The 19,720-nt window shown below is 44.6% G+C and overlaps 1 protein-coding gene across 1 annotated transcript in view; it reads right to left on the reverse strand.

Moving 5' to 3' along the window:
* Nucleotides 1–7,516: 7,516 nt before the first annotated feature.
* ANXA10 (annexin A10) overlaps nt 7,517–19,720 on the reverse strand; it is an 86,396-nt gene continuing 74,192 nt past the window's right edge. Inside the window, exons 7-12 of the mRNA XM_042243572.1 lie at nt 16,917–16,970; nt 16,739–16,832; nt 15,782–15,877; nt 15,212–15,270; nt 10,348–10,470; nt 7,517–7,851 (exon numbers count right to left, since the gene is read on the reverse strand). Coding sequence (XP_042099506.1) covers nt 7,783–7,851; nt 10,348–10,470; nt 15,212–15,270; nt 15,782–15,877; nt 16,739–16,832; nt 16,917–16,970 — 495 coding nt within the window. The 3' untranslated portion in view covers nt 7,517–7,782. The remainder of the gene's footprint in view (nt 7,852–10,347; nt 10,471–15,211; nt 15,271–15,781; nt 15,878–16,738; nt 16,833–16,916; nt 16,971–19,720) is intronic.

Consider the following 19,720-nt stretch of genomic DNA (forward strand, 5'->3'; position numbering starts at 1 on the left):
TCCTCTAATACTAGACTCTTGTCAGGTATATGATTGGCAAATATTTTCTCCTACTTTGTAAGTTATCTTTTCTTCTTCTTCTTTTTGTTTTTGGTGATGTCCTTCGATGCACAAAAAATTTTGGTTTTGGTGAAATCTAACCTTTCTAATTTTCCTTCTGTTACTCTTGCTCTTGGTGTCATATCTAAGAATCCTTTTCCAGATCCAAGGTCATGCAGACTTAGCCCTATGTTTTCTCTAAGAGCTTTTCTTTTTGAGTTGGCAGTCCATTTTTGGATAGATTTTGGTGTGTGGTATAAGAGAAGGTTCCAACCTCATTTGTTTGCACGTGGCTACACAGTTGCCCCAGAAAAGTCTGTTCAGTTCTTTTTCCATGGAATGGTGACGGTGCCTGTCAGGACTCAGCTGACAGATATCTGTGCTCTTCTTTCTGAATTCCTGGTGCTCTTCCATTAGTCTACCTGTCTGTTCTCATGCCAGTACCACCCTGCTCGAGCTTCCCTGATGGCTCAGATGGTAAAGAATCTGCCTGCAATGCAGGAGACTCGGGTTCAATTCCAGGGTCAGGAAGATCCCCTGGAGGAGGGCATGGCAACCCACTGCAGTATTCTTGCCTGGAAAATTCCAGGGACAGAGGAGCTACATACAGTCCATGGGGCCGCAAAGAGTCAAACACGACTGAGCGACTGACACTCGAACTTCACTTTCACCACCCTGTTTGATAACTGTAGCTTGTGAAATGTATGGGTCTTCCAACTTTCTTTGTGTCCAATATGGTTTTGTCTGTTCCAAGTCCTTTGTAATTCCACATGAATTTGGGGATAGTCTTTTCCACTTCTGCAAAAACAGCTGTACAGGTTTCCACAGAGATTGCAGTGAATCTGTAGATCACGTTGAGGAGCACTGAGGGATCACAGAGTCTGACACCACCGAGTGACTGACTAACACCTTCAATTTTTTTGCTTGTACTCTATAACTTTGCCAAAGTTGTTTATTAGCTCTGATAGTTACTTTGTGAATCCTTCAGCATTTTCTACATACGGGATCATGCCACCTGTGAATAGAGTTCATTTCTTCCTTTCCTTCTTTTTCTTCTTACCTGAGGGCTCTGGCTAGTACTTCCAGTAGAATGTTGAATAGCGATGGAAGCAGACAGGTTGTCCTCCGAGGTGTTCGTTGCTCAGTTTTTTGGCCTCGACTGTCATGTTTCTCCCTTGGCAGCTGGGACGGCTCTGAGCTCACATGGACAGAGACCAGCACCTCACCTCAGTCCTTGCTGCAGCTCCCAACAGGTTCAGTTCAGTTCAGTTGCTCAGTCATGTCTTACTCTTTGCGACCCCATGGACTGCAGCACGCCAGGCCTCCCTGTCCATCACCAACTCCCGGAGTCCATCCAAACCCATGTCCATTGAGTCAGTGATGCCATCCAACCATCTCATCCTCTGTCATCCCCTTCTTCTCCCGTCAATCTTTCCCAGCACTGGGGTCTTTTCAAATAAGTCAGCTCTTCACATCAGGTGGCCAAAGTATTGGAGCTTCAGCTTCAACATCAGTCCTTCCAATAAACACCCAGGACTGATTTCCTTTAGGATGGACTGGTTGGATCTCCTTGCAGTCAAGGGACTCTCAAGAGTCTTCTCCAACACCACAGTTCAAAAGCATCAATTCTTTGGCACTCAGCTTTCCTCACAGTCCATCTCTCACACCCATACACGACTACTGGAAAAACCATAGCCTTGACTAGATGGACCTTTGTTGGCAAAGTAATGTATGTGCTTTTTAATATGCTATCTAGGCTGGTCATAACTTTCCTTCCAAAGAGTAAGTATCTTTTAATTTCATGGCTGCAGTCACCATCTGCAGTGATTTTGGAGCCCCCCAAAATAAGGTCAGCTACTGTTTCCATTGTTTCCCCATCTATTTGCCCTGAAGTGATGGGACCAGATAGCATGATCTTAGTTTTCTGAATGTTGAGTTTTAACCCAACTTTTTCACTCTCCTCTTTCACTTTCATCAAGAGGCTCTTTAGTTCCTCTTCACTTTCTGCCATAAAGGTGGTTTTATCTGCATATCTGAGGTTATTGATATTTCTCCTAGCAATCTTGTGCTTCATCCAGCCTAGCATTTTGCATGATGTACTCTGCATATAAGTTAAATAAGCAGGGTGACAGTATACAGCCTTGAGGTACTCCTTTTCCTATTTGGAACCAGTCTGTTGTTCCATGTCGAGTTCTGTTGCTTCCTGACCTACATACAAATTTCTCAAGAGGCAGATCAGGTGGTCTGGTATTCCCATCTCTTTCACAATTTTCCACAGTTGATTGTGATCCACACAGTCAAAGGCTTTGGCATAGTCAATAAAGCAGAAATAGATGATTTTCTGGAACTCTCTTGCTTTTTCCATGATCCAGTGGATGTTGGCCATTTGATCTCTGGTTCCTCTGCCTTTTCGAAAACCAGCTTGAACATTTGGAAGTTCACGGTTCATATATTACTGAAGCCTGGCTTGGAAAATTCTGAGCATTACTTTACTAGGGTGTGAGATGAGTGCAGTTGTGCAGTAGTTTGAGCATTCTTTGGCATTGCCTTTCTTTGGGATTGGAATGAAAACTGGCCTTTTCATTTCAAAACCTGATGGATTGCTACTGCTACTGCTAAGTCACTTCAGTCGTGTCCGACTCTGTGTGACCCCATAGACGATAGCCCACCAGGCTCCCCCATCCCTGGGACTCTCCAGGCAAGAACACTGGAGTGGGTTGCCATTTCCTTCTTCAATGCATGAAAGTGAAAAGTGGAAGTGAAGTTGCTCAGTCGTGTCCGACTCTGTGCGACCCCATGGACTGCAGCCTACCAGGCTCCTCTGTCCATGGGATTTCCCAGGCAAGAGTACTGGAGTGGGGTGCCATTGCCTTCTCCGCTGATGGATTAGGACAGACATATTTGGGAGACAGGGGCCAGTATCCCATAGCGGGACGCAGCCACTGTCTTCAAGTCTGATGCTAAGCTGGTTGGAGGGAGGGGGATGGTGAATAAAAATGTCTCAGTGGTTTCCTGCTTTCCCCACTGTGTCCTTGACTCTGAGTTAAATCCCAGCTAATTTCCCACACTTCTCGGTTGATTCCGGCAACTTTTGCTTGCGTTTCTGATGTTTCTCTGCAGGGATAGGCCCTCATTCTGCCTCTGTTCCATCTTCTGAGACATCCCAGTTTGGCACTGTTTTAACATGTACGATGACAACTTTGGTTATAATAATGTTCTATAATATAAGAACACTAAAAGTCAGTTTTTTTTAGCCAAACGACTAGCCTCTTTTCTGATTCAGTATTTAAGTTTTATTTTGTCTCTGGAAATGCCAGCAATTCAGTGCTAATTTATCTTTTCTCAGCTGTAGACTAAGAACACACCCAAACAAAGCACATTCCTTTTACGTTGCTGGCTCTTTTCTATAGGTTGAACATGGGTGACAAGTCTCAGCTAATCAGAGGCCTCACGCTGGTCACTTGGGCCTTCGGGTAGACGCCCCTCCCTGTGTTCGCGCTGGTCACTTGGGCCTTCGGGTAGACGCCCCTCCCTGTGTTTGGGTTTCCTGTGACCGCTGGAGGTCGGTACGCACAAGCGGCCACTGCCTTAACGGTAACGCCCCCTCTAGCACAGGACCTCGGTGAGTGAGTTATGCGAAGACGAGGACAGCCGTGTTGTGCTGGCATTTAAACAACTCGGTGACACTTTTGACAGAAAACCTGGGAGAAGAGAAAGGCCCTGACTGTGTCCAGTTTTCCTGAGCCCTGGGCACCTGGGAAACTCAGCTGGCCCAGATACCCCCTTGTGTGTCAGGATAGGGTCACCACCCCTTCCCACATGGCTAAGATGGGGCTTGTAGCGACTCCTCCTTACCCACGACCATCCTCAACATGCCCTCCACACTCTTCTGCTTTGTCTCATTTAGGATGAGCTGGACTGATTTCCCCTGCTGACCAACCTGACGAACATTTGCTACAGGTATTAGTCTTCTCCTGTCTACCCCACAGGTCCCTGAACTATATATAACCCACCTTCAGGCTCCTCCTAAAAGCTGCCTGGAGGGGACCCAAGATCTGTCCCCACCCAGCCCCTGTGAGGGTCACTGTGAGGTCAACGGTGCCATCACACCACGCCCCCCACTCCCACACTGCTCCTCTCCAGCCTCGTGTACTAGCCCTGTGAATCGAAGCTGTTTCCTGCTGACCTTTGAGACCCTGCACACCCATGGTCAGCGTTTTCCCTTTGTGTTTGCCTCTTCCACTTACTGCAGTGAAATCTGCTTACCTAAGTCTAAAGATTTTTTTTTTCCACACTATGCCAAAGACACAAAAGATATTACTTAGCAAAACTATAAGTTTCACAATTCCTTGAACAATGTATATAAAGATGTCTTACGGTGAAAAACATCTATTTCTGCTTTATTGACTATGCCAAAGTCTTTGGCTATGTGGATCACAATAAACTGTGGAAAATTCTGAAAGAGATGAGAATACCACCACCTGACTTGCCTCTTGAGAAATCTGTATGCAGGTCAAGAAGCAACAGTTAGAACTGGACGTGGAACAACAAACTGGTTCCAAATAGGAAAAGGAGTATGTCAAGGCTGTATATTGTCACCCTGCTTATTTAATTTATATGCAGAGTATATCATGATAAATGCTGGACTGGAGGAAGCACAAGTTGGAATCAAGATTGCCGGGAGAAATATCAATAACTTCAGATATGCAGATGACACCACCCTTATGGCAGAAAGTGAAGAACTAAAGAGCCTCTTGATGAAAGTGAAAGAGGAGAGTGAAAAAGTTGGGTTAAAACTCAACATTCAGAAAACTAAGATCATGGCATCTGGTCCCATCACTTCATGGCAAATAGATGGGGGAACAATGGACCTTATTCTGGGGGGCTCCAAAATCACTGCAGATGGTGACTGCAGTCATGAAATTAAAAGACGCTTACTCCTTGGAAGGAAAGTTATAACCAACCTAGACAGCATATTAAAAGGCAGAGACATTATTTTGTCAACAAAGATCCATCTAGTCAAGGCTATTGTTTTCCAGTAGTCACGTATGGATGTGAGATTTGGACTATAAAGAAAGCTGAGTGCCGAAGAATTGATACTTTTGAACTGTGGTGTTGGAGAAGACTCTTGAGAGTCCTTTGGACTGCAAGGAGATCCAACCAGTCCATCCTAAGGAGATCAGTCTGGGTGTTCATTGGAAGGACTGATGTTGAAGCTGAAACTCCAATACTTTGGCCACCTAATGTGAAGAGTTGGCTCATTAGAAAAGACCCTGATGTCAGGAAATATTGAGGGCAGGAGGAGAAAAGGACGACAGAGGATGAGATGGCTGGATGGCATCACTGACTCGATGGACATGGGTTTGGGTGGACTCCGGGAGTTGGTGATGGACAGGGAGGGCTGACGTGCTGTGGTTCATGGGGTCACAAAGAGTCAGACACGACTGAGTGACCGAATTGGAACTGGAAGGTGAAAATTTTTTTTCAAGGAGTGTTTTTTTAAATTAATAATTTTTTATTGAAGGATACTTGCTTTACAGAATTTTGTTGTTTTCTCAGCATGAATCAGCTATACATGCCCTCCCTTAAGAACTGCCCTTCCATCTTCCTCCCCATCCCACCCCTCTAGGTTGATACAGAGCCCCTGTTTGAGTTTCCTGAGCCACGCAGCAAATTCCTGTTGGCTATCAATTTTACATATGGTAATGTAAGTTTCCATGTTATTCTTTCCATACAACTCCCCCTCTCCTCCCTCTCCCCATGTCCATAAGTCCATTTTCTATGTGTGTTTCTCCATTGCTGCTCTGTAAGTAAATTCTTCATTACCATTTTTTCTGGATTCTGTATATATGCATTAGAATATGACATTTATCTTGCTTTTTCTGACTTACTTCACTCTGTGTAGTAGGTTCTAGGTTCATCCGCCTCATCAGAGCTGACTCACACGTGTTCCTTTTTTATGGCTGAGTAATATTCCATTGTGTATATGTGCCACAACTTCCTTACCCATTCCTCTGTTGATGGACATCTTGGTGGCTTCCATGTCCTGGCTATTGTAAACAGTGCTGCAGTGAGCGATGGGGTACACGTGTCTTTGTCAGTTTTGGTTTCCTCAGGCTATATGCCTAGGTGTGTGCTTGCTGGGTCACATGGTGGTTTTATTCCTACTTTTTAAAGGAATCGTCATACTGTCTTCCATAGTGGCTGTATCAATTTACATTCCCACCATCAGTGCAAGAGTGTTTCCTTTTCTCCACACCCTACTTTGGCTTGAAATGCTAATGATTTTTTTTAATGGAAATAAAACCCAGGTTGAAATTATATAACATCATATGCATCAAGACAACCAGTTGAAGTCTTGAAAGTAGTTTCAGAAGTCTAATTATGAACTGTTTCTACACGTCCTGCACCCTCCCCTGAGGCAGAACCCAGTTCTGAGCAAGTGCACTATATCCCTGAGCTCAGAGGGGCTGGTCTCCCGGGACTGGGCTGTGAGCCTGCAAAGTGTGCTCCCTGGGGAACAACACACTCCTGTGAACGTCACTTAGGTTTCTGCCTGCCTGTCTTCATCTCCCTTCTGGCCTTCCTCACCTGCTGCCTCCAGGGTCTCGTTTGTATGCTCACCCCCCGCCCCCGTGCCCGCTGTACCACTATGTATTCTGGGACTGTGCCCCTCTGTCGTGGGCTCACCCATCCCTGTCCCCGATTCTGTTCTTGCTACACTGTGGCTTCAAGCTCCATTCTCCCCAAATCTGACTCTGTGAGTACCTTTTCTCTGCTTCCCCTAATTTACCAAATCTTTAGACACCAAAGGGATCAGCCTCACTGATGGGGCCAATCATGTGCTTGCTTCCAGAGACCCTGATGCTGCTGCTGTTGAGCAGTGAAGATGGAAACCGGGAGCAAGGACTCCTCTGAAGCAGCTGGAGTAAGTGGCTGGTTCAACACCAACGCCAAGGAAAACAGTACCTGGGATGAGCTGCTGTCACTAAGGTGGCTGTCAAACACACACACACACACACGCCTGTGTTTATGTCTCTCACACATCTCAGCTTGACAAGCACAAAGCTGGCTGCATGCTACTGTTTTGTGTCTTTGCGGTGGTGGTTTAGTCCCTTCAGCTGTGTCCAACTCTTTGTGACCCCTTGGACTGTAGCCCACCAGGCTCCTCTCTCCATGGGATTCTCCAGAGAAGAATACTGGAGCGGGTTGCCATTCCTTTCTCCAGGGCATCTTCCTGACCCAAGGATTAAACCTGCATCTGTTGCGTTTCATGCATTGCAGGCAGATTCTTTATCAAGTGAGCCTTATGTCTTTGCTTTCATTTAAAAGGGCTTTAAATGTTCACTTACTTTAGTTGGCCCAGAGTCTTGAATGGGGGAGGGGATGGCCGCCCACTGGTTGTCCTGGTCTCCCGCTGGGACAGACATAAGCCAACCCACTTCTTGTAGAAACTGATCCTTCACATTCAGTAACATATATTTCAATACAATGATTTCCTTTATTATTCCAGTATACACAGTTTAACAAATTGCTGATTTAGATATGTGCAAATCCAATCCCATATACTTTCATCAATAGGTTTTCCTTGAAGAACCTATTGATACTAATTATTCTTAAGATACTTTTAAAGAGAGAAAAGAAAATATGATTCTATGATTTCATAGTAAAAGGCAAGTTAATCACAACCTATATGTGGCGTGTCTGTGAAGATGACGGCATACTCCAGGTTCTCCTTTGCACTTAGTAGTCATCTGCATCACCCGCACAGATGGCCAGCAGAGCCTTCTCATAGTGCCCTGATGCGAAATCCTGAAAAGCAGCACGTATAAGGTATTTGAAACACAATGTCATAAAAAGAAGCATAATTCCTCTGAACTATACAGTGAGACACCATGGGCCATTAGCATCTGAAAAATTATTTTTCCATCCTGATGTAACGTGTCCTGGGGACTCTTCCCAGTGGAGGTTCTTGAAAAGTAATGACATGGTCATAGTCAATAGAATGGGGTTTATATAAAGCTGATGAAACCCTAATGGTTTTTATGTATTTATTTTTGTCTGTGCTTGGTCTTCATCGTTGCATGTGGGCCTGAATATGTTTTTATAAAGAAGAATGCTTAGCAGTAGAATTAATTCTTCTCCTCACCTTTAGATAAAGAGGTGTCCTAATGTTCTTACAAATTAGTGTAGAGTCTAGAGGGCACACTGGACAATATGTCTCAAATGGTTTAAAGATATTTATACTCATTAAGGCAGTCATTCTATTTCAAGAAGTCTATCCTAAGGAAATAATGATCAATTGTTGATGAGCCCAATTGGTGCTCCAAAACATATTGTGTACAATAGTGAAAAAGTAAAAGATAATATATAATAATATAGGGAAGTTTATGCTCTTTACAACATATACAATGGGACCCATGATTTAAAGAAATATTTCTTTAAGTAGTAAAACTTTGATGTTTACATATAGTTTTAAAAAGAAAACACATACAACAAAACTTTACTATTGGTTATCTGTGGTGAATAATTTGGTGTTGCTCTGTCACTCAGTCACGTCCAGCTCTTTGCAACCCTATGGACTGCAGCACGCCAGGCTTCCCTGTCCTTAACCATCTCTCAAGAGTTTGTTCAAACTCATGTCCATTGAGTCTGTGATGCCATCCAACCATCTCATCCTCTGTCATCCCCTTCTCCTCCTGCCCTCAATCTTTCCCAGCATCAGGGTCTTTTCCAGTGAATCAGTTCTTTGCATCAGGTGGCCAAAGTACTGGAGCTTCAGTTTCAGCATCAGTCCTTCCAGTGAAAATTCAGGACTGATTTCCTTTAGGATGGACTGGTTTGGTTTCCTTGCAGTCCAAGGGCCCCTTAAGAGTCTTCTCCAGCACCACATTAGGGCAATTTAAATCCTTTTATCATCTTCTATAGTTTCTACATTATTTTCAAAAATGATAGTAATTAAAGTATTATAAAACTTATCTTTGTTAAAAGGCAACTCTCATGTTCGTGTTCTCTTACACAGCTGTTACTTATATTTCACTGCTGTAAATGCACAAAGTTGCATTAATTATTTGTGAATATTAGTAGATTTTGAGGTGGCCATGGTTAACTGCTGTATAGTAACTATAGTTACTAGTTGAGCTAGTTTACTCACCGAGAAAATGAGTTACGCGTTTCTCAGTGAGAAACGTTCATCTTCACTAAAGGTTTTGGGCTTTGAAGGTGGATGCGAGAAGAGTTTTATCAGAGACAAAGAAGGAAGATGTCTCTCAAGTACTCCAATAATCCTTCCTCTGAAACCCTCTCGACTTCCTGAGGCCTGCAGGGCCTCCTGGGTTATATGGTCTCTTAGTCCTCTGATTGTCAGGTCTCTCCTGGGTCTTTCAGTGAACTAAAAAGCTATTTTATGCAACGGAAATTTTCAAGGAACAATGTGGACAAGACAACAGGGCTTGTTTAGTGGCTAAGTCATGTCCGACTCTTTCCAGCCCCATGGACTGTTGCCTGCAAGGCTCCTCTGTTCATGGGATTTCCCAGGGAGGAATACTGGAGTGGATTGCCATTCCCTTCTCCAGGGGAATCTTCCGATCTCCTGCTTGGCAGGTGGATTCTGTGCCACTGAGCTGCCTGGGAAGCCCAGAGGACCCAGCTGTGCTCAAAATATACCTTAAGATACATTACAGGCCCCTATGCTTGGGTGCCATCTTGGAGTTCTTTATACTGTTTCGAACCACAGGTCAAACATTTTCATTTTCCACTGTGTCCCCAAGTTACATAGATGGGCCTACATATGCTGACATTTTTGGCTGGGCTTTATCAGGATCCAGGGTAGAGTCTACATGAGTCAGAGTGAAGACCCCAGGCTGCAGACTTCGGAGTCATCGCGTCAGCACCCTCCAGGGCTCATGGGTGCGCGTGCGCAGAACGTTACGGCCGCAGCACATGCGGGGACCCGACTGGCTGCCCTCCCCTCTGGCGGCTGATCTCAGAAGGCGCTCTTCAATTAACGTGCTCCCGCTGCAGAATGCAGTCTTCTGGTGCTGGTGCTAAGGCCTCATCACCCGATCAGGGGATGAATAGCGCTCATGACCAGACCACTGACTTGCTTAAAACACATCAAAGAGGGGTAAGTGAGGAGAAGGGGTTTTCTCACCTAGTGATGCTCTGAGGCTGCCTGACCCACTAATGTAGACGACCCCTTGACTGAACTTTTAGATTCCACCCTGAAGTTATCTAAAGTTAGGCTCTCGTTTCAGTTTCAAGAAGGATGAAGTACAGGTGCAAGTAGATGACGATTAGGAGACTTACCTTGATGTCGTGGAAAAGGGACTTCCCATATCTCTCTCTGTACCGCTTCCTTACGGTCATCAGGTCGATTTCACTTCTGGCAATTAGAATCCTAATCACGGTTTTATTATGGAAGCCGAAGTCCTAAGAGACACAGCCAAGTGGGGGTGACCACCATGAGGAAGCAGCACCTTAAAGACAGTCCGTCTGAATAAACATCTCTTTTCTGTGACCGTGTCCTGTATTCCTCAGACCGTGGTGCTGGCACCCGTGAGCACTGACTCAGACTCCGCCTCAGCAATGTGACCACCCCTGGCGGCGGTGCACACCCAGTGAAGCGGTCCATCTCCTCCGCTTTTCCAGTGCCTTGTCATCTCTGTTTCCAGGGTCACAGCCTTGAGGCTGGCCCTTTTCATTTCACCAGGTTCTGCAATAATCTTCCCTTTTATTTTTATTTATTTTTAAAATTAATTCTTATTGGAGTATAGGTGATTGACAAGGTTAGTTTCAGGTCTACAGCAAAGTGAATCAGTTATACCAAAACCTAAGTTGCCCAGCATATCTGACTCTGTGACCTCGTGGACTGTAGCCACCAGGCTCCCCCGTCCCTGGGATTCTCCAGGCAAGAACACTGGAGTGGGTTGCCATTTCCTTCTCCAATGTATGAAAGTGAAAAGTGAAAGTGAAGTCGCCCAGTCGTGTCTGACTCCTAGCGACCCCATGGACTGCAGCCTACCAGGCTCCTCCGTCCATGGGATTTTCCAGGCAAGAGTAATGGGGGTGGGGTGCCATTGCCTTCTCTGATTATATATAGAGTAGTGTGTATATGTTGATCTCAAATTCCTGTATTGATCCCTTTCTCCTCTTACCTGCTGGTAAGCATGAGTCTGTTTTCTACCTCTGTGACTCTATACTTCTCTCTTTAAACCTGGCCAGCCTCCTCATCGTCTCCCAGATGCTGCATTTTAGGATGCAGATGTGATCATTTGCTCTCTCTATGTAAACATTCTTCCTGGGTTGGGAGGTGGTCCCAGCTCTGGTTGATGAACCATTGGTATGTCTCTAAGATTATATTTTTTAAAATTAATTAATTTATTTTAATTGGAGGCTAATTACTTTAAAATATTGTATTGATTTTGCCATACATTGACATGAATCAGCCATGGGTGTACATGTGTTCCCCATCCTGAAGCCCCTGCCACCTCCCTCCCCATCCCATCTCTGAGGGTCATCCCAGTGCACCAGCCCTGAGCACCCTGTCTCATGCATCGAACCTGGACTGGCGATCTGTTTCACATATGATATTATACATGTTTAAATGCTATTCTCTCAAATCATCCCACCCTCACCTTCTCCCACAGAGTCTAAAAGATTGTTCTTTACATCCGTGTCCCTTTTGCTGTCTCGCATATAGGGTCATCATTACCGTCTTTCTAAATTCCATATATATGCATTAGTATACTGTATTGGTATTTTTCTTTCTGAAGTAAGTCCGAAAGAAAGACGATTATGTTTTTATCATCTGCTTATTGTGGTAAACTGTGAAAATAAGAATTCCAGGTATTTGAAATACTTGCTGATTTAATCTCCAGTATTGAAAAATGCACAAAAATTAATTTCTGTGTACTAGCTTCAGAAAGAATACCTCTGCACAAAGCAAGTTCAAATTGCCTGTTCAAATGGAGTGATGGTGACACCTAGTGGCCAGGAAGGATCAGCTAATTTTTGAGGTATGAGTGTTTTATGTAGTGTTAGTCACTCAGTTGTGTCCGACTCTTTGTGACCCCGTGGACTGTGGCCCACCAGGCTCCTCTCTCCATGGGATTCTCCAGGCAAGATACTGGAGTGGATTGCCATTCCCTTCTCCAGAGGATCTTTACGACCCAGGGATCGAACCCGGGTCTCCTTCATTGCAGGCAGATTCTTTATGTCTGAGCTACAGGGAGATCCAGTTTTATGGATAGGTTCCAGTATTCTTGGGTTTCCCTGGTGGCTCAGCTGGTAAAGAAGCCGCCTGCAATGCAGTAGACTTGGGTTTGATCCCTTGGTTGGGAAGATCACTTGGAGAAGGGAACAGCTACCCACTCCAGTATTCTGGCCTGGAGAATTCCATGAACTGTATAGTCCATGGGGTCACAAAGAGTCAGACATGACTGAGCAACTTTCGTTTTCTTCAGTGATCTGTCTGCCAATTCAGGAACCATGGGTTTGATTGCTGGGTTAGGAAGATCCCCTGGAGGAGGGCATGGCAACCCACTCTAGTATTCTTGCTTGGACAATGCCACGGACAGAGGAGCCTGGGGGGACTGCAGTCCATGGGGTTGAAAACAGTCGGACACGACTGAGCAGGCAGGCACACACATGCACTACTAACAAGCTCTACCATGAGTTGAAGTGATGAAAATGAATGGTTAACCAAGTTTCTGTATTTAAGTTGTGTGATTAGAGTGTGTTGGAGAAAATCAGAGATGCTTTCCTTGGTGAGGGCTGGTGAAAACAGCTTTCCCCTGAACTTGACACTGGAGGGCCCTGACTTGACGTGGTCCTGTGCATGAGATCTCTGATTGCTGGAACACAGGCCTCTCCTCCATACCTGCGACGCTGAGTACACACCCCTTCCTTTTTGCACTGACACACCTCAGCAAAGCAGTTTTTATTATTAGGGGGCTCTCACTTGGGGCATAATCGGAATCAGTAATGTGATTATTTTCCCAAGGTCATTCACGAGCAAAGCTTTACTCTTGTTGGAGAAAGAAGAGTCGAAGTCATCCAATGTACATGCTAAGCCCTTTAGTCGTATCTGACTCCTTGCAAATCTATGGACTGGAGCCCACCAGGCTTCTGTGTCCCTGGGATTTTCACAGCAAGAATACTGGAGTGGATCGCCCTGCCCTCCTCCAGGGGATCTTCCTGACCCAGGGACTGAATCTGCATCTCCTTTGGCTCCTGCATGGTAGGCGGATTCTTTACTGCTGAGTCAAAGGGTAAATCCAGTCACCCAATTGTTCAGTTGCCCATTTGTTTCTGACTCTGCAATCCCGCGGACTGTAGCACGCCAGGCCTCCCTGTCCGTCATTATCTCCTGGAACTTGCCCAGGTTCATGTCCATTGAGTCAGTGATGCCATCCAGCCATCTCATCCACTGATGCCCTCTTCTCCTTCTGCCATCAATCCTTCCCAGCATCAGCGTCTTTTCCAATGAGTCATCTGGTTTCCATCAGATTACCAAAATACTGGAGCTTCACCATCAGTCCTTCCAAAGATTATTCGGGTTGATTTCTCTTAAGATTGACGAGTTTGATCTCCTCGCTGTCCAAGGGACTCTCAAGACTCTTCTCCAGCACCTCAGTTTGAAGGCATCAGTTGTTTGGCATTCTGCCTTCTTTATTATCCAGCTCTCACAACCATATGTGACCACTGGGAAGACTGTAGCCTTGACTATATGGACCTTCGTCGGCAAAGTAATGTCTCTGCTTTTCGAAACACTGTCTAGGTTTGTCATAGCTTTCCTGCCAAGAAGCAATCGTCTTCTGATTTCATGGCTGCAGTCACCATCTGCAGTGATTTTAGAGCCCAAGAAGAGGAAATCTGTCACTACTTCCACCTTTTCCCATGCAGTAATGGGGCTGGATGCCATGATCTAAGTTGTTTTTTAATACTTTGTCTTAAGCCGGCTCTTTCACGCTCTTCCTTCACCTTCATCAAGAGGCTGTTTAGCTCTGCTTCACTTTCTCCCATCAGAATGGTATCATCTGCATATCTGAGGTTGTTGATGTTTCTCCCACCTTTCTTGATTCCAGCTTGTAACTCATCCAGCCTGGCATTTCTCATGATGTGCTCAGCGTATAGGTTAAACAAACAGGGTGACAGCAGACAGCGCTTCCTTTCTCAAGTCACTCAATAGCCTTGCCCATTACACTTTTAGACAGATATTTAATCCAATCAGGTTTTCTTCTTGGAAATAGAATAACAAAGAAGCAGGGGACTGTGAGCGTCAATCTTCCTCCTATGTTCCGAGGATACAGAGGTTCTTGTACATAATAAAAAATACTGTACATAACTGTAAGTAAATAAATTATTCTTGATGATTAGCATGTTATCCACACGTTCTGGCTACCTCTAAGAAGCTGGTCTCTAAAAATCACTTGGAGGATAAAACACTCTATTAAAACTACTCTACTGCTGAATTTTTAAAGTGATTTTCATGGGGTTTTCAGGGCTGTGATGTGTGTAACGACTTGCATCAGACCTGGTCAGTTTCTCAGTGTCTCATGCATGTTGTGGATGCAGTATGCATTGCCTCAGGCATGGAAGCATTTGTTTCTTTGAACACGAATGCACCAAAGGATGTGCAACTGACTATCACCTGAAAGTAAAAACATTTGTACTTAATTACAAATACAGGTTTAGAGTTCATCGTTGTCTGGCTGTTGCCTTTTAAGTGGTTTAAAGAAACCGCCATGCTGGAAAGTCTGTAGCGCTGCGACACTTTCTGCTTGACTCCATGTGCTATGTGATTGCCTGAGTGTGAGGTGGCTGGTGGCAGAGGGGGAGTTTCTTTGGAAGCTGTGAAAGCATTTGGCCTTTCAGTTTCTTCAGATGCTAAAAAAATGCTGAAGCACACCTCCTGGGGGGAAAGGCGCTAAGAAATACTTCTTAGGCACCTCCATTTGATATAGAAAGCAAAGCATTATTTTTACTTGATGGGTCTCATTTGGGTGTGTAAAATATCTTTTCACTTGAGCATATCTACTTTGAAGGTAATATATTTGCATACGAACTCAAAAATGGGAATCAATACTTAAATGATTGAAGTAAAACTAGTCCTTTGAGAAAGTATACATGACTTCTGGAGAAATATTAAAAATATGTGGCTCATACTTACATGGATTGCACTATACAATCTGTAAGCAAAATAGGCTGGTTTGTCTCGAATACAGAGAACTAGGAAAAAACAGAGAGAAAAGAAGAAAGTTTGAGAGTGACAGTACTTTTTTTTTTTTTTCAAAATTTGGGAAATGATGAGAATGCTTTTTTTTTCCAGTTATAATCCTGGAAAACTGATATTTTGTGAGTTCTCTGTGGGATCGCTCATTGTACACTATATTACAATGTCAACATTTCAAATAGTGGTAAAACCATAACCTCTTTGCAAGGGAAGGAAATTAGCATGTATGCGATGACTTTAAAGATGTGAGATCCCAATGACCTGAGAAGTCAAGGTTTCCTACTATGAACACTGACAGCTCTTAGGAAGAGTATAGGTTCATGAAAGACAGCTTGCCATTGTATCAGGAGCTGATGTATTTTTTCTCTACAGAGAATGTAGAGAAATGTCTTGTCTCAATAATTAAATTCAAGGGAAACTAACTCAGTCACTTTAATTCAATTGAATACATCTTTATGTCAGTCAGAGCTACTCGACCCTTGATGTATCAAGTAAATTATTACTCACCAACTGCTACTAGCAGCTCTCGAAAGTATCCATCGTAACATTCATTAATGGCGTCTACTATGTCTTGCCCAGAAATACTTTGAAATTCCTGGAAAACTTTAACAAATTGATTCAAAGATTATTATGAATATTATAAATTTTAAATGTAGGCATTGATTTGACTGCTTATACACAGGAAGGCAAATGAAGTGTAGATATGTGCAAATAAGTGTTGGGTTGGAGTGGGCCACCTTTTAAATTATTATAGACTTCTGTGTGTTATGGATAGTAGAAAAAAACACAAAAAAAGTATTGTAAAAAAATGAGAGAAAGAGGGACTTTCCTGGTGGTCCAGTGGCTAGGACTCCAGCTTCCTCTCCATGGGATGCGGGTTTGATCCCTGGTCAGGGAAGTAAGATCCCTCATGCCACGTGGTGCAGCCAAAAAAAAAAAAAAAAAACAGTTGAAAAACAAGAGAAATAGAAAGGTATCCAGCAGTTTGGGGAAAACCAAAGAAAGCACCTTTAAAACCAATACGGCAGCTTTGCGTGAATCACAGTTTCAGTAACAATGACCTTGGTTCCGTCCAGACTTATTAACCTATGTTCAGCATATTCTGTTTGAGACAACACGTGACGCACTGAACAGGACACAGCTGATACATGTAAATTCTTCACCAGAACCAGAGATGGCTTTCAAAGCTTTAGTACTGAAAGGTTGTTGCTGTTCAGTCGCTAAGTCCCGCCCGACTCTTTGCAACCCCAGGAACTGCTATAATTGTTACTGGAAGAATAAAATTCTACAGAAACTTCCTTCCTTAGCAGTGTTAATGGATGAGGCATGTCTGTACAAACATAATCTAAACTAGGTGCCTTGAGAGAACTGGCTTTCCTCTATTTGTAACACCCCCTTCCCCTCAATTACCTACTTGCTTCTTATACATAATCGGAGAGGAGCTATAAAACAGGAGGACATTACCCAGGCACAGCTGCTGGTAGCTCTTGTTACACAGCATCAATTGCAGAAGCGTCTTGTGCTCCCCCGTCCTCTGCTGGCAGGCCTCCCACAGCACCTGAAACGCCGCAGGGCCGCCCGCTAGCACCACAGCCCCGGGCTGCCGGACAAAGCCCCCACAGCTGCCCCAGGTCCTAGTTACCATCGCATCCTGAGTGGCCGTGGCTGGGTCTGTGTATCCTTCCTCCCTGGTTCCCTGGGAAGCAAGCACAGGTTTCCCTTGTAAGTGTCCTTTGTTTTTAAATTGGAACATGGCTGGCTTTTCATACTGTTCATGTTCATGGGGTTCTTGCAGCAAGAATCCTGCAGTGGTTTGCCATTCCCTCCTCCAGGGGACCGCATTTTGTCAGAACTCTCCACTGTCATCCGTCCATGAAGCTCCGATACTTTGGCCACCTGATGTGAAGAGCCGACTCATTTGAAAAGACCCTGAGGCTGGGAGGGATTGGGGGCAGGAGGAGAAGCGTATGACAGAGGATGAGATGTTTGGATGGCATCACCGACTCAATGGACATGGGCTTGAGCAAACTCTGGGAGATGCTGAAGGACAGGGGACCCTAGTGTGCTACAGTTGGTGGTGCTGCAAACAGTTGGACGTGACATGGCAACTGAACAACAGCAACAGTTGTTAAAATGTTGTGTTAGTCTCTGCTGTATAGCAGAGTGAACCAGCCATGTGTATACAGATATTGCTCCCTCTTGAACATAGGATAACGGGGTGACAAGCCTTTGAACCACCAAACACACTGGAGATTCCTAAGAAAGTTCTCTCACTAGTAAGAGTTACTCTACATGTCTTGGATACTTTATAAGATGCTGGTCTTTTAAAAAAATGTGGGCACTTTTCTCTTTTTCTTTGCAGCCAAGGTAATCCTTCGGAGTTGATGAGCTTTTCACTTTGCCAGCCCTCTGTGCAGTATCTTCTCCTCCCTCCAAACAGCGTCTGCTGTCTGGCCGGCTGGTAGAGACAGGATTTAATGTTGTCAGGAGGAAAACGCACAAAGAAAGCATGAGTTAATAATGGACCTCTGGCGCGGAACATCACACATAGGCAGCAGGAAAATAATCATGAAATCCAGATTTTGTGCAGTGAGAAGAGAGTATTTTGTACATTTGTTTCACCCCTGCCTCTTTATCATATAAGGAAAGAACAAACACGGCCAAGCTGACCTAAGAGGAGGGAAGGAGGGCTCACCAGTGCAAGGTCCTCTGATCCCTGAGGGTCATGACGACACAGAGGAAAGAGAGGTGGGAGAGACATGTGATGACCCAGTTTATCTCATGCTTCCTTTGGGAGACCTGAAGGAAACGTGCTTTTTGAACTTTGTGGGAATACTGAGTACCCTGTCTTTTGCTCTTATTGTTTTTTGGACTCTGCAAATGAACTCAGTGACACAGGACAGGGCAGAGGGCCCTGAAGACATCTCTGTGCATTATCTCCATCCGGGAGTCCCGTCAATGATCCCAAGAGTCTCACCCACTCTTGATGGAGAACCCTGACTGCTGGCTGAGAAGCACACGGGGGACCCTGACAGGTGCAGTGGCTTACGGCCACAGCAGGCAGACCCTTTGGCAGCCCCGGGCCATGAGGCAGACCACAGTGGCTGGAACCGTGTTGGGGGCACAGCTGGACAGGAGGGGATTCTTCAGTGAGAGCAGAGGTGAGGCCAGACCATCATCAGAGGTTACCTGGCTTCTGACCAAACTGAAACAGAAGAAGGGCTATACATTAACCAACTGAGGCTCATCTTCCCAGTGGAATTTGCTCTGACTGAGCTGTGGCACCTCTTAACTGACCCACCATCCCCTCCCCTGCTGTATTCTTCATCAGCTAACATGCTGGGAAATGCACCGATTTATTAGCTTTCTCCTGTTTGAATCTCCCCACTAAAATGCAAGCTTCTTAAGACTGGGGTCTTTGCCTTTTTTGATAATTCCCAGTTGTCCTTGGCACACTGAAGGCTTTTGATGAATACTCATTGAATCAATACTACACGAAGGAAGGAAAGATAAATACCTTCGATGTCACAGAAATTAAACATCAGTTGGTAGAGATGGGAAGATTTTCTGGATCACTGAAGTGTTTTCAGTGATTTCCAATCACACGATGTAGCTAAGTTGTGAGAAATATTTAAGAATTTTCTGCAGTTCTGTGCATCTGATATTTTTTTTGAGAGGTAAGAATTTTGGACATTTACCTTGAAATGGGGCCCATATGTGTACTTCTTGTGCAATTAATTGCCAAAAGCACTTAAAGCAGATGGGTAGATTAAGAAAATGTCAATCAGCTAATGTGTGATGTAGCTTTTCCCACCAAGCAGATTTGGTCACATAAAAAGCCCAAGTTAAGACGGTAGCCTGTTAGGGGATGCAAATGCCAGAGAAATGGCATAAACAAGCATTTGGGTTAGGAACAGAATAAACTCATGACAGGAAGAAATTAAGGGGGTTCAAGTCTAGCAAGCACAGCAGCTGCAGCTGGTCCCGGGGGCTGCAGGTAGTGGGTCGCCGGAGGCCCCAGGGCAGCCGCCTGTGGAGCGGCAGAGGGGACTCCCGGCAGAGGACCCTCTTCCTCTCTGTGGAGACACTTGTCATCTGTGTGTGATCATGCATGCGGATTAAATAACCTCTAAGTGACTAATTCTTCATTATTTGACAGATAATTAGATCTCCCGTAAGTCTGGTTTAATAGAAGCAGAGCAGAGGAAGTGCTGTGAATTTAAGTTCAGTGATTGGCATTCATTTCAAGAAGAGCATTTTCTGGTCGAGTGGTTTTCTTATTAGAAATCGCCCTGTTGGAAAATTGTTTGTAGATTAAGTAAAAGCACTTCTTTCCCAGAAAATATGACAATAATTTAAACACTGCACCTTTCATGAATACCTTCAAGCTTCCAATCCCCACTCTCTATTAATTCGCAAAAAAACCCAAGTGTGTCTGAATGTCCA

This window comes from Ovis aries, chromosome 2 (genome assembly GCF_016772045.2).
Source record: "Ovis aries strain OAR_USU_Benz2616 breed Rambouillet chromosome 2, ARS-UI_Ramb_v3.0, whole genome shotgun sequence".
In the NCBI taxonomy this organism is placed as follows: Eukaryota; Metazoa; Chordata; class Mammalia; order Artiodactyla; family Bovidae; genus Ovis; species Ovis aries.